At 51.5% G+C, this 14,017-nt stretch overlaps 1 protein-coding gene across 1 annotated transcript; it reads left to right on the top strand.

The window, feature by feature from the left end:
- Positions 1-383: 383 nt before the first annotated feature.
- SLC2A10 (solute carrier family 2 member 10) lies at positions 384-13,561 on the top strand. Its single transcript, XM_019972514.2, has 5 exons — positions 384-561; positions 7,077-8,345; positions 8,900-9,022; positions 11,120-11,255; positions 11,782-13,561. The coding sequence occupies exons 1-5, from the start codon at positions 558-560 to the stop codon at positions 11,858-11,860; spliced, it is 1,611 nt and encodes a 536-aa protein (XP_019828073.2). The 5' UTR covers positions 384-557; the 3' UTR covers positions 11,861-13,561.
- Positions 13,562-14,017: the final 456 nt, after the last annotated feature.

Below are 14,017 nucleotides of genomic sequence, written 5' to 3' on the forward strand. Positions count from 1 at the left end.
TTTATCTTTCTGCTTCCCACACCAGAAAGTAAACTCCACAGGAATAGAACGAACTGTCTTTCTGGTTCTCCCAGCCCATCCTCAAGACATAGGAGAGTGCCTGAAGGCAGATGGGAGGTGTCCAAACCTAAGTGTTCAATGAATGGAACATGAATCCGTGAAAGCCTGAGCGGCTGAAGTGGGTGTGTGTCAGTGCGGATGTACACACGCTCGCTGGAGAGGCCAAACTAGCGTGGATCGCAGTGATTCTGACTCCTTTCCTCTAGGAGGACAAATTGTGGGCTCCCCACCCGCAACCGGGATGACGGTGGGTGGGGTCCCAGCCGGGCCGGGCGAGACTGGCGACGTCCCGAGCACACCGCCGTCCCGCCCCCTGAGCACAGGGGCCCTAAGCTGGCCGACGTGGCGGCGGCGCTGCAGGCGGACAGGCGGGGAGGGAGGGACGGAGGCGGGCCGGAAAGTTTGTCCGGCTGCGGCTGCCGAGACAGGGACTCGGCGGGGGCGATGCACACCCAGTCCCCCGGCGCTCCCCGCTCGCCTCGGGAGCCCTGGTCACCATGGGTAAGTCGCGATCGGCGCTGCGGGTAGAGGGGTGCTTCGGACCGGGAAGCCCCGCGACCCCATCCTTGCGCGCGCGCACCCTCTGCACGCCGCTGCCGCTCCCAGACCAGATACCGCCCACTCGGGTGGCCGCCGGGACAGCAGGCCTTGGCTGGGGGCTGGGAAGGGACTTGGGCCCACTTCCTTCCACGCTCCTTTCTGCCCAGAAAAAAGTGACCTGAGAGGGCTCCTTAACTTGATACCAGGAGTTTTTTCTGGGGCCCTACCCTCTCCTGACCGCTTGAAGCCTTGCAGCGTCCCACGAGTGAAATTGCTCCTATTCTGCAGACGAAGAAGAGGCTCCGAAAGGAGCAAACTCATTGATGGATTCGCTGAGCACTTCTCTCCAGGCACTGTTCTAGGCTTGGGATGCTGCTCTACACAAAACAGACAAAAACCTCTGCTGTCAGATGCCTAATAGACGGGAGATAGAGGAAAGTGGGGGCGGGGTGTGGGGGGCGGGGGAAGATTAGGAAACTTATTTGTTGCTCCGGGGGACTAAGGTTTGTGTTTTTCTCTCTGGATTCAGAAGCCTCAAAAGGTCAATCATTGATCCACCTGGCAGACATTGGTTTGGGGGTTGGGGATTCAGTGGACCTGTATGTAGATTTGGGGGATCAGAAAGACAGGTGGTGGGGGGTTTCCAGCCCTCATTCTCCCATTTCCCAGGTGCATCCTGATCTAGGACAGGGTAGTTAACTTCTCTGACCTTAGTTTCCGCATCTCCAAAACAGTCACCAGGAAACACCCCATCACAGGGAAGCCATGTGAATGACATGAGAATATGAACTTAAATACTCCATATACCACTTGCACATGGTAAATGGTCCGTTAACGTGAGATTTCTTTTTTTTTTTAATCACACCCAACATCGGAACTCTGGAATCAGATTACTCAAGTTCAGAATCTGCTCTGTGACTTGATAAACTCTCACCCTAGGCAAATGTCCTTACTTCTCTGTGCCTCAGTTGCTTCAGCTGTAAAATGGGAACGGCACCAGTGTCTGTGACACAGGGTTAATGCAGGAATTAAGGCAGCTGCTACAGGTATGGCTTCTGGAAAAGGAAGTGAGCTGACTGATAGTATCAACAACAGTCTCACTTATATCACCTGTCGTTGGGACACTTGGAAGCCAGCCGTCTGGGTGAAGATATTTGCATGGGTCAGCTTCACCCCTGGCTTTTCCCTGGAGTTGCAAGGGAAGCCACGGCAGATCTCTGGCTGGGGAGGGATCCAGTTCCTTGTGCCTCTGGCTGAGAGGCTGCTCTAGAGTCATTCACCGAAGGTGCCCTGCGACTTGCGGCTGGTGACATGTGCAGCCATGAGCTGGGTTTTTCCTCTCCACCTGCCCCTTGATTCTCTCCCCTGGGAAGCTCTGCTTTCAAGAACTGAGGGACTTCATCCAGCGTGAGCCAGTTTCACATACTGTATTTAGACAGACAATCCATAGAAAGGGAGTCGTTTAGTCGCTCAGTCCTGACTGACTCTTTTACGACCCCATGGACTGTAGCCCACCAGGCTTCTCTGTCCATGGGATTTCCCAGGCAAGAATAATGGAGTGGGTTGCCATTTCCTCCCCCAGGGGATCTTCCTGACCCAGGGATCGAACCCAGGTCTCTTGTATCTCCTCCATTGCAGGCAGATTGTTTACCTGCTGAACCATCTACTACCTAAACTCAGGCTGGGCTGTCATAATTTGGAGGCCAGGATTTACTCCACTTCCTGTCCATGGCCACTTCCAGACCCTGAATCCACCAAGACACTCAAGAGCCCAAATCCTTTCTGTCTGGATCCCCTATGTCCTGAATTCACGCATTCATTCAATCATGTGTTTACTCAGCCAGTATTTACTGAGTGTCCACTGTATGCCAGGAACTGTCCCCAGCATCAGGAGACAACTGAGAACTCACAAAGAATTCATGTCCCTTTAGGGCTGATATTCTGGTTGTTGAGCCCCCCCAAACATGTAAAATGTATAGTTATTTCATATGATGACAAGTACCATGGAGGAAAACAAGCAGCAAAGTGGGATATGAAGCGCTGGATGCCATGGGAGCTTGCAGTTTTAAGTAGAGCACCAGGGAAGGCCTCATGAAAAGGTGATACTTGAGCAGGACCAGAGGGAAGCAGGGGTGGGGTCGCTGAAATGGAGGGAAAGGCTTTCCCAGCAGAGGTGAGACCTGGTAAAAAGCTTTGACTTGAGACGGGCATGGAGTGAGGAGGAACCGCAAGGAGGCTGGTGCAGCAGGAGCTCAGCAAGAGGAGGCAGGTCCTATAGGGCCTTGAAGGTCACTGTCAGGACTTTGGCTTTTTTCACAGAGAAAGAGGAGCCTTGGAGGGCTCTGGGCAGAATAATGTGGCCTGACTTGTGCTATCATAGGATCTCTCTGGCTGCTCTAGAGTATTAAATTAAGTTCAAATGTATCTGACACAGTCCTTGGAATGGGATGTGGAGATACTGCTGTGGATCCTGACTCAATCTTTCATTCACTCAGTAGAAGCTTTAATTGGCCCATCTTAGGTTTCAGGGTGGGGCTGGGGCCTAGAGACACGGAGACAGTAAGTCTCTGTTCTCATCATGTCCTGTTTAATAAGGAAAACACATCAATTTCACGATTACTTAAGCAAATGCAGAAGATAGCAGAATTGGCTGGAAGAGAAAAATATGACTTGGAAAGTTGAGGAAGATGTACAGGAATTAGAGTCTCTGTCAAACTAGCTTGACCAGGAAAAAAAAAAAAAAGTACTTATTTATTGGTCCGGGAAAAATCCACGGCTTCAGGCATGGGTGGATCTAGGAGCTCAGGCAGTGTAGTCAGGATTCCCTGCTGGGGAAAGATGACCCTCAGCTGCTCCAGGCAGGTAAACTACCAGCTCAGAACCCCTTAGCAACCACCCTGGGCTGGACTGTCTCTCACTGGCTCAGGGTCAGCCACGTGGCATTCACCACTGCCCAAGGCCGGAGAACCTGCTAGGTAGTCAGATCTGGGTCACAGACACAACGTCTGGAGCTAGGTGATGGGGGCTGGAGGTGGGGAGGTCAAGTCCACCCAGATCCAGAGACTTGAGAGATGAAGACAGGAGAGGTGAAGGCAGCTCCCCACAGAGCACAGGGGACTGAGGCCAAATCACAATGTGTATTACCAGAGCCCCTCAGGGAGGTGAACTGGGACTGAGGAAGATGAGTGAGCATTTGGGGAACAGAGGTTGGGAAGAGAGGGACCAGGTCGTGTAGAGGGCAGAGCAGCATGAAACTCTATGATGTGTGCTGGAAACAAGTGTTTGCAGGGTGTGTCGGAGGGGTGGGGGTAGGGGTGGAGAGGAGAGGCGGCCAAGGAGGTAGGCTGGGGCCACCAGCTCGTGCAGGGACTGGGAGGTCATGCTAATGAGTTAGGACTTAATAGAGCAGGTGGTGGGAGCCTTGGAAAGCTTAAATACGTGGGTTTGGGAGTCAGATGGGACAGCGTTTGAGTCCTGATCCTGTTGCTTCCCAGCTGTGAGAACACTTTGTTTCTCACAGAACACTTAGAATCTGAGCCTTAGTTTCCCCATCTGTCAAGTGGGGGTAATGAGAGCAGTACCACCTAGAGTTGTCACCAAGGTGACTTGAGAGAAGGCACCTGGAGTCTTTGCAGAGAGGAGACACCCTGTCAGTGACACTTGTTATTATTACTGTTTGATCTTCCTTTACCGTTGCTGTTCTGCTCTTACCACTGAGGCCTGAGTCTGTCCTTCAGCATTTTCCGGTGGAACCTGTGGACGGTTAGCTTTGGCCCTGGGTCCTTTGGCTGGGTGCCCATTCACCTCCAGAAGAACCCAGGACATGGCAGAAAAGTTCTGTGTTTGCATGGGATTGCCTCACATTGCCTCACTGCCTGGACGAACCTTCCCTTCTGGCAGTGAACTCTAGAAACTGAGGGAGGTGGAGCAGAAGGGGGTGACAAGGGGCAGGACCTGGGTCCCCAGGGTGTTGGTTGATGGTCATGAAGAGGAAGGACTAGGCCAGCCAGGGAATGGTAGGGGTTTGTTTCCTGGGGGGCAGAGGTGATGCAGAGAAAAATGAGCTGGGTAGGGGGAGGTGATTCCTTCACCTATGAAAGTCCTCTCCCTGCCCCTGCACAAAAATTGCCTAACATAGATGGGGTGAGGCAGAAGTGAGAAAACAGTGAAATCTTATTCTGCCAAGGTTTTATACTGGAGTACCTAAGGGTACAGACTGTGGAACCAGACTGCCAGGCTTTGAATCTCAACAAGCTACTTACCATTAATACTCTTCATCTTAGGCAAGTCATTTCGTGTCTCTGATAATCGGTTTGTATGTGTGTGCTCAGCTGCTCAGCGATGTCCTACTCTTTGTGACCCCGTGGACTTTAGCCCGCCAGGCTCTTCCGTCCATGGGGATTCTCCAGGCAAGAATACTGGAGTGGGCTGCCATTCACTGCTCCAGGGGACCTTCCCAATCAAACCCAGGTCTCTTGCATCTCCTGCATTGGCAGGCGGATTCTTTACCATTAGCACCACCTGAGGAGCATGGCGATCAGTTTACTCCTTCATAAACAATACAAAAGCCCACCTCATAAAGTTGTGGTGAGAATTAAATGAGCTAGTCCACGAAAAGGGCTCAAAGCAGTGCCTGGTCCAGAGCAAATACTCCATAAATCTGACTACAATGTTACGAATGTTCTTGTCAGGTCCAGGGTAGGGGGTGGGTGAGGCAGATATGTCTGGATTACTCTAGATGCTTCCAGAAATATTTGTTTAAATATGTGAATTAAAAATTAAGAGCAACCTGTTTAGCTACTCTGCCAGTACAGTAGTTGCTGGCCACATGTGGCTATTTTTACACTTAATTAAAATTAAATAAAATTAAAACCGCAGTTCCTCAGTTACACTGGCCACATTTTAAGAGTTTGATTAAAAAAAAAAAAGTGCCTAGAGTCCACTGAAAGTGAAATCTGTCAGTGTCCTCCTGATCTGGCCCCTGCCTACCTCTCCTACCTCATCACCCATTACTCTCACTTACTGATCTCCAGCCACTCCGGCCTCTTGCTCAATAGGCCATGATTAAAAGCCTGAACTCTCTAGTCACATCAACTTTGCCACTTGCTGTGTGAGCATGAAAAAGTTTCTTCACCTCTCTGTGCCTTGGAGGATGATGCTAATAATAGTAGATTTTAAGGTTGTTGTAAGAATTAAATGAGTAAATACATGTAAAGCCCTTAAAACAGAGCCTGGTACTTAGTACCATAGGAGTATTAGCTATTAATAGTTATTTTTCAAATATGCCCCAAACTGTCCAGCTTCAGAGCCTTTGTTTCTGCTATTCCCTTGTCTAGAATGTTCTTCTCCCATACTTGACATGACTTCCACCCTCACTTCATTCAGATCTCTGCTCCAGTTTTCCCTCTTCAGAGATGCCTTAGCTGTCTGGCTACCCTATTTAAAACAGAACCCCTCCATCGCTCTCAACCCCCTTTCAGCTCAGCCCAATCGCTCAGTTGTGTCCGACTCCTTGCGACCCCATGGTCTGCAGCATGCCAGGCTTCCCTGTTCATCACCAACTCCTGGAACTTGCTCAAACTCATGTCCATCGTGTTGGTGATGCCATCCAACCGTCTCTTCCTCTGTCGTCCCCTTCTCCCCCTGCCTTCAGTCTTTCCCGGCATTACCTGCTCTTTTTTTTTTTTTAATGACACCTATCACCTATTCATTTATTATCTGCCTTTTTCTACTAGAATGTCAGGTCCTTGAAAACACCACTGTATTGCCAGCCCCAAGAACACAGCCTAGTGTGCTGTAGATGCCAGATAATTTTTTGAATGATTGGATGGATGAATGAATGGATGGGTGTGTGTGTGTGTATCTGGGTAAATAGTGAATAGAATACAATGACGGGTGGATGAATATATTTTTGGATAGATGGATCAATAAATGGATGGATGTTTGGGTGAATTAAGGGGTAGGTGAGTGGACCAATGAATGGAAGAATATGTGGTGGATGAAGCAGGTGGGTGGACGGAGGAGTGGATGATGAAGGGATGGGTAAATTGATCAATAACTGGATGAACAGATGGAGTGGATGGATGAGGGAAGGAGTGGATGGATGAGGGAAGGAGTGGATGGGTGAGGGAAGGAGTGGGTGGGTGAGGGAAGGAGTGGGTGGGTGAGGGAAGGAGTGGATGGATGGGTAGATGGATGGAAGGAAGGATGGAGGGAGAGATGAATGAAGAAAGAAGTGGATGAAGGGATGGATGAAGGATAAAGGAAGAAGTGGATGCATGCGTGCGTGCATGTGTGGGTATATGGGTAGGCGGATGAATAAATGAATAGATGGATATATAGAGGGATACACAAATAGATGAGTGAATAGATGGAGAGATGGAGGGCTGGACAGATGGAAAGGGACAGACGGATGGACGATTGGATGGTCTGGCATGGACACATTCTGCACCCACCCCATCACTTTTGTTTTTCAGGCCGACCTTCACTCCTCCTGCCCCTGTGTGCCTCGGTGTCCTTGCTGGGTGGCCTGACCTTTGGCTATGAACTGGCAGTCATATCGGGTGCCCTGCTGCCGCTGCAGCTTGATTTCGGGCTGAGCTGCTCACAGCAGGAGCTTCTGGTGGGCAGCCTGCTCCTGGGGGCTCTCCTTGCCTCCCTGGTAGGGGGCTGCCTCATCGACCGCTATGGCCGGAAGCAAGCCATCCTCGGGAGCAACTTGGTGCTGTTGGCAGGCAGCCTGAGCCTGGGCCTGGCCGGCTCCCTGGCCTGGCTGCTCCTGGGCCGCTCGGTGGCTGGTTTTGCCATCTCCCTCTCCTCCATGGCCTGCTGCATCCACGTGTCCGAGCTGGCGGGCCCACGGCAGCGGGGAGTGTTGGTGGCCCTCTACGAGGCAGGCATCACCGTGGGCGTCCTGCTCTCCTACGCGCTCAACTATGCACTGGCCGGCGCCCCCAGGGGATGGAGGCACATGTTTGGCTGGGCCTCTGCGCCCGCTCTCCTGCAGTCTCTCAGCCTCCTCTTCCTCCCTGCTGGTACAGTCGGGGCTGCAGCCCGCAAGGACCTCATCCCGCTGCAGGGAGGCGAGGCCACAAAGCTGGACCCGGGGAGGCCGAGATACGCCTTTGTGGACCTCTTCAGGGCCCGGGACAACATGCGGGTCCGGACCGTCGTGGGGCTGGGGCTGGTGCTTTTCCAGCAGCTGACCGGGCAGCCCAACGTGCTCGCCTACGCCTCCACCATCTTCCAGTCGGTCGGCTTCCAGGGAGGCTCCTCCGCTGTGCTGGCCTCCGTGGGGCTCGGTGCGGTAAAGGTGGCGGCTACCCTGATGGCCATGGGGCTGGTGGACCGAGCTGGCCGCAGGGCGCTGCTGCTCACTGGCTGTGCCCTCATGGCCCTGTCGGTCAGCGGCCTCGGCCTCGTCAGCTTTGCTGTGCCCCTGCACTCAGGCCCAGCTTGCCTGGCTGTGCCCAATGCCACCAGGCTGTTAGGGCTCCCTGGAGATTCCGGCCTGCCCAGGGGCTTGGCTCCACCGCTGCCGCCCACGACTGACCAGAGCCCCAGGCAGCCAGTCTTGTCAACTTCTGAGAAGACCAGGCCTCCTCCCGGAGCCGAGGACCCTACAGCCCTAAGCCTCACTCCCCCTGCACACCTTTCTCCCACCCCCGAGCACGCCCTGCTGCACTGGACCGCGCTGGTCTGCATGATGGTCTTTGTGAGCGCCTTCTCCATCGGCTTTGGACCCGGTAAGTGGGAGTCTTCTGCAGGTAACTTGGAAGCCTTCTACCTAGCGGAAAGCCTGGGGACTGAAACTGTCAGGGTCTCAGAAGGACCAGAGGTGGCTTGACCGTGAGAACAATGAGCTCAGACTCCAGGGCTCCTTGCTTCTTTGAAGCTACTTCTTCCAAGAGCAGGAGCCTAATTTGTGTCTGTCATGTTTTCTTCCTTATAAAGACCCAAAATCTTTTAAGCTTCATAAAGTCAGAATGTGCCCCTGGATGGCTCACTCAGAAGGGTTGACTGGAAAGGAATTTAATAAATAGGGTGACCAACCATCCCAGTTTGCCTAGGACACTGAAAGTCTGGGGTCCCAGGAAACCCGTTGGTTTCCTGGGCAAACCCAGGTCGCTGGTCCTTCTAAAGGGAATCTTATGGCCACATGGGTGAAACAGCAGGGAGAAATGGGTGTCAGGGGCCTGACCCTGCACTGAGTCCCATTGTTGGGGGACTGCCTCCTGGACTGTGGGTGCCAGGCCCTGGGTCCCAGCTACTAGGCATCCTGTCTGCCCTCCTGTTCTAGTGACCTGGCTTGTCCTCAGTGAGATTTACCCCGTGGAGATCCGAGGGAGGGCCTTTGCCTTCTGCAACAGCTTCAACTGGGCCGCCAACCTCTTCATCAGCCTCTCCTTCCTCGACCTCATCGGTGAGTCCTCTAACCTAATTCCCTGGCCCAAGACCCAGAAACAACTGCCTCCAAACAGAGCCCAGGCTTCCATATCGTCTGGGTATAAGTGACAGAAAATCCCATGCAAACCAGTTTATGAGCAAAAGGTAATGTTTTTGTCTTAAGTCATGAAAAGAGGAGGGTAGTAGCTGTCTTTAACCATGACTGATCCAGAAGCTTCAACAAAACTGTGGGCCCGCTTTCATATTCTCTTGGCTCTGCCTTCCGTGCTGTGAGCTTCATTCTGGGGCAGACCCACTGCATGGCTGCAAAGATGACCACAAGCAGGGCTCTTCATCTTGGCAGCCTCCTGGGAAGGAGACCCTGTTTTTTCCAATGGCTCTCACTCATGTCCTGGGACTGACTCTCATTGGCCCAGCAAGATCACATGCCCATCACTGAACTGTCACTGGAAAGCTGCAATATTCTGATGCCCAGGCCTTGGGTCACATACCCAGTCTAAACAAAGTGGGGTGTTAGACACCCCACTGCATGGACTGAGAGTTGGGGGAAGGTTCCCCGAAGGAAAACTGAGGTGCTAGTGAAAGAATGAGAGGGGTTGAGAGACAAAGACAACAGAAGATATGACCTGCGAAATTTCTACTTCATTCCAGGCCCCGTTAGTTGGCAGCAGGCGGGTCAGGGGGCGGGGAGTGGAGGAATTGGCTTTATTGACAACCTGGGAGTTGAGGCTGAAGGGGGGATAGAGTGGAAGTGTCCAGTTCTCCTCGGTCCAGGAAGCCATCCCTGACTGGTGGCGGGGGATGAGTTTGTTCTCAAACCCGGAGTTTGTTCTCCGGGTAGGGTGTACAGAGATTGGGAGCCCTGAGTGTGGGTCTTTGCTCTCTGCCCCCATCAAGGCAAGTCCATTCTCCCCCAGTAACTAAAAGTTTCCACTCTACGCCAGAGGAGTTTGCATTTTTTTCCTATTTGCAGCAGCAGAACAATTCTCCAAATAAAATTTTGTGCAGAAGCTCCACAGAAGTGCCTGACAACATCCAGAACTCTCAGACACACTGTAAAATCCTCTAGGCCAGAGAAGAGGGGAAGGTCCCCTCCCCGACCCACCCCTACCCCTAGAGAGAACGTGTCTGAGACCAGCAGGAGCCACAACCTTTCCTTTCCATTCTAAACTTTTCAGCTTAAACTGGCTCGTGCCCGCCTGCCAGCAGGAAGCTCTGCTCAGATCTGGTTTGAGTGACATCTCTTCCTACCTAGCATTCAGACCCAGTCTGAGTGCTGGTGGGGTGGGGTGGGAATTATATGGGCCCAGAACACCAGGGAGGGGTGTCCAAGATGCAGAGGATACTTGTGACCCAAGGCCAGGGGTCATCGGGGCCCAGGTGATGGGTGGCTGGGTGGGGGGGCTCCACCCCCAAGGCACAGTTCTGAGAGTTCAGTTTTTTTCCCACTTCCTGCAGCCAAGGGTTTCCCCTTCAAAAGAGGAGCCCTTGGGGGCTGTGGGAAATACTGGTGGAAGAACCCATCCACCATGCCTGTCCCCTACATCCAGTCTTTGGGAATTCAAATTTCTCACTGGTGCCTCAGTTTTCAAGCATTCCTTTTATGTGGAATGAATGAGAGATAAGAGAGGAAGGAAGGGAGAGAGAGGAGGAAGGAAGCAAGGGGAGGAAGGGCTTCTTAGAATTGTTTCATATTCTATCATCCCCATCTCACAGATTGGGAAATACATCCTTCCCAAGTCTAGCCAGGTAATCAGAAGACTAGAACTCAGTCCTCCAAGCCCAACACTCTCTCTCTGCTGGTATAAGCATTAAGTGGAGGTCAAGCTTCTCAGGTGGCTCAGAGGTAAAGAACCCACCTGCTGACACAGGAAACACAGGTTCAGTCCCAGATGTTTTGTGGATTTGGGTCCTGGGCCTTTGCCTGCCTCTGGGACAACCAGTCCCACTCCTGCTTTATGGTACTTTTATCTGACAGTGTATTGGTCATTCTGCAGATCTACCATCTGGAGAATCTGTTCAAGGTGAACTGATTTTCAGTGTTTCACCTGGAACACTGGTCAACCAGTTGGCCCAGGCTAAGCTCTGCCCACATTCCACCCTGTTGTCCCAGGTGCCATTGGCTTGTCCTGGACCTTCCTGCTCTACGGGCTGACTGCTGTCTTCGGCCTGGGCTTCATCTATTTATTTGTCCCAGAAACAAAAGGCCAGTCGTTGGCAGACATAGACCAGCAATTCCAGAAGAAATGGTAAGGTGGTCAGGGCTGGCCAAGGAGGAAGAATGACCTCAGACTGTGAGCACTTTGCTTCGGGATTTAGTCCTTACACTTGGCCTTTGCAGAAGAGTGTTTTTCTTCTCTTCCTGTTGTTCTTACTGCCTGGACACAATGACTTTTGTCCTATCTTTGTATACGAGCTCTTCTCCTTGAGTGGGATGGGGAAAATGGGACTGGAGGGCGGTGATGTGGGAGAGGCTGGTTGGGCGTGATGTCACTTCCCAGCAGGAGGGACAGGAGCTAGTCTTTGTGTTTAGGAGGGTCACCCCAGCTGTGATGGGGGTATCTGGCTGTAGAGGGCACAGGTGGACCCAGGAAGACCAGGGGGAACAGCTGGGCCGTTCAGAGGAAAGGTACATTAAGGCAGAAAGCAGGAAGGCTCAGGTAGGAGTGGGGAGGAGAAGGGATGGGGACCCCAAGCATGGCCCACTCCCATCACCCCCAGGGAAGGCCGCCAGGCCCTGCCGACCTCCGACCCCACCTGCTCTCTGTGCTCCAGGTTCCCCCTGAGCTTTGGCCACAGGCAGAGCTCAGCTGGCATCCAGTACAGTCGTATCGAGGTCTCTGCAGCCTCCTGAGGGGGTCCATCTGGAAGGTGCTGGAACCGTGGCTCTAGTCTTCAGCTTCCTGCTTGCCTGGGCCCCAGAACACAAGGGCTAGATGGCCCTTCAAGACTCGCCCCTGCTCCAGAAGAGGTCTGTTTTGCTGGGGGAAGAGGGATGAAAGTCTGAGAGCTGCAGTCTTCATTTTGAGTCTCAGGCTCAGAGGGTTCCTGAGGCTCTGCCTTCCTGCCTCAGTTTCCCCACTGACTCCGCACATCTCTGCAGTAATGACATGATGAGAGCATCTCACGGTGACTCTGCTGCTCTGTGGGCTTTCTCAAAGAATCTCAAAGGTACCACCCTGGCAGGAAGTCACTCCTGGAATCACCCCTAAATCCAGCAAAGTATACCATATTATCTGCTCTCTTTCTCCATCTGGCTGGGACTTTTGTGGGGGAACACCTGCTTTTTGGTACTCAGATCTCATTTTGTCAACCCCTCCAATTCCCTTGCCCAGAACACTTGTCATTCACCAGAGACTCAGATGGTTGGTAGGAGGCTTGAGTTCTAGCCCTGACTGTAGGTGTTCTTGCTGTCTGACTGTGGGCCTCAGCTTCCCTTGTATGTACAATGGGGGATCTGAACCAGGTGGTTCTTAAGATATCTTCAGAAGCCAATGAGTCAGAATTTTAAATGCTGGCAATACCACAGATAATCAGCATGGGCCCTGCTTTCAAGTTGCTAGTCATCCCTTTGGGGGAGATAAGTTTTAATTAGGGGAAAGGTGAAGAATTCCAGAGTTGTGTGCCCTAAAATCCAAGGGCCATCACAATGCGGGTCATGCGCTCCAAGAGCAGTTTCCAGGATGGCACAGGAGGACTTTGCAGAAAGGAGACAGGTCTGAAAGCTAACAAACACGGTTGTAGGTGTGGCCTCCACCTCTCGGCAGCTACTGATCTTGAATAAGTAACAACTCCCTCAAGCCTCAGTTTCCACCTCTGTAGAATGGAGTTGACTTTCCCCCTAAGGGTGTATTTAATCTCTGTCTCCCATCAGGAGTGTCTTCAACTAGTCCCATTCAGCTGGTCAGGGTGAATGGGATTTCTCTTTACCCTCAATACCTAGGTCCCTACCTTTGGGACATTGTAAAGGGTCACTCCCCACTGCCCCAGGCCACAAGGGTCGAGTCAAATGGGACAGAGCAAATAGCTCCACCCCACAGGACTCTGGCCCTTCCCGAGTCCTCCTCTCCTCCCATTTCTAGATACTTCCTTTAGAGCACTGGAGCTGGCTTATGCTGGCTTGTGAAAGCTGATTGTTAAATTTTCAGACTCTTGCAAGCTCATTATTAAACACAGTTGCTAAAAAATTAAATTATTTAAATTTATACTTAAATAAATTATCTTAAAAACCAAGGTAATTATACTCTAAGCTCATCACTTCCTCATTTTACTGCATTTTGCTTTTGTCTGTGCTCTTAAGGTGATTTACAGCTATTGTATCACAAGAGGAGCATGGGGGAGGGGCACTGCCCACCCCTTGCCGATTCTGCATTCAGTGATGTCATGCTGGTCACTTGAAACGTCTGCAGGGAGTGTCTTTGCATCAGAGAGACTGAGGAACATGACAGATCAGGGCTTGATGTATTGTTTTGTTGATTTTCCAGTCTCAACAATGTGATTGATAAAATGTTAATAATGTAAATTAAACTTAACACTTTGTCGTGTCTGTAGTCGATACATTGTGAATGGCACAAAAAAATGGAGGGATTATTATCCAGTTCAGCCAACAGGTGACTCATGTCACCAGTGAAGGAGTCTGAACACACACCTTCCTTGTTTTCCTTCCATCTTACTCGTTCACATGAGCAAACATTTCACCTGGAATTCGTGTCACAGCTGCACACGTGCTTCGGTGGTGTGAGCACCTTCCTTACCGAGCCGTGTTGCTGCCACGCATTTCTTCATGGTCTGATTTTGTGAAATCATGGCTAAATTGCAGTGACAGTTGGTTTTGGAATCCAGAGTTTGACAGGAAAATCAGTGAAAACATTTCTGAGAGAATTAGCTAGCTGGAGTTTACAACAAAGAGTATTTACAATTAAGTGTTTATTATTATTTGTAAATTTGTCAGGTTTGTGCAACAGTACATCCTTTATCCCAGTAAAATTTACATACACACATTGTTTTTTTC

This window comes from Bos indicus, chromosome 13 (assembly GCF_029378745.1).
Source record: "Bos indicus isolate NIAB-ARS_2022 breed Sahiwal x Tharparkar chromosome 13, NIAB-ARS_B.indTharparkar_mat_pri_1.0, whole genome shotgun sequence".
NCBI lineage: Eukaryota > Metazoa > Chordata > Mammalia > Artiodactyla > Bovidae > Bos > Bos indicus.

What these genes read in the sequence shown, in the direction of transcription:
- SLC2A10 (XM_019972514.2), top strand. An exon ending in CTCCATCGGCTTTGGACCCG is followed by an intron (nt 8,346 to 8,899) that starts GTAAGTGGGAGT and finishes CTCCTGTTCTAG; the next exon opens with TGACCTGGCTTGTCCTCAGT. An exon ending in CTCCTTCCTCGACCTCATCG is followed by an intron (nt 9,023 to 11,119) that starts GTGAGTCCTCTA and finishes CTGTTGTCCCAG; the next exon opens with GTGCCATTGGCTTGTCCTGG.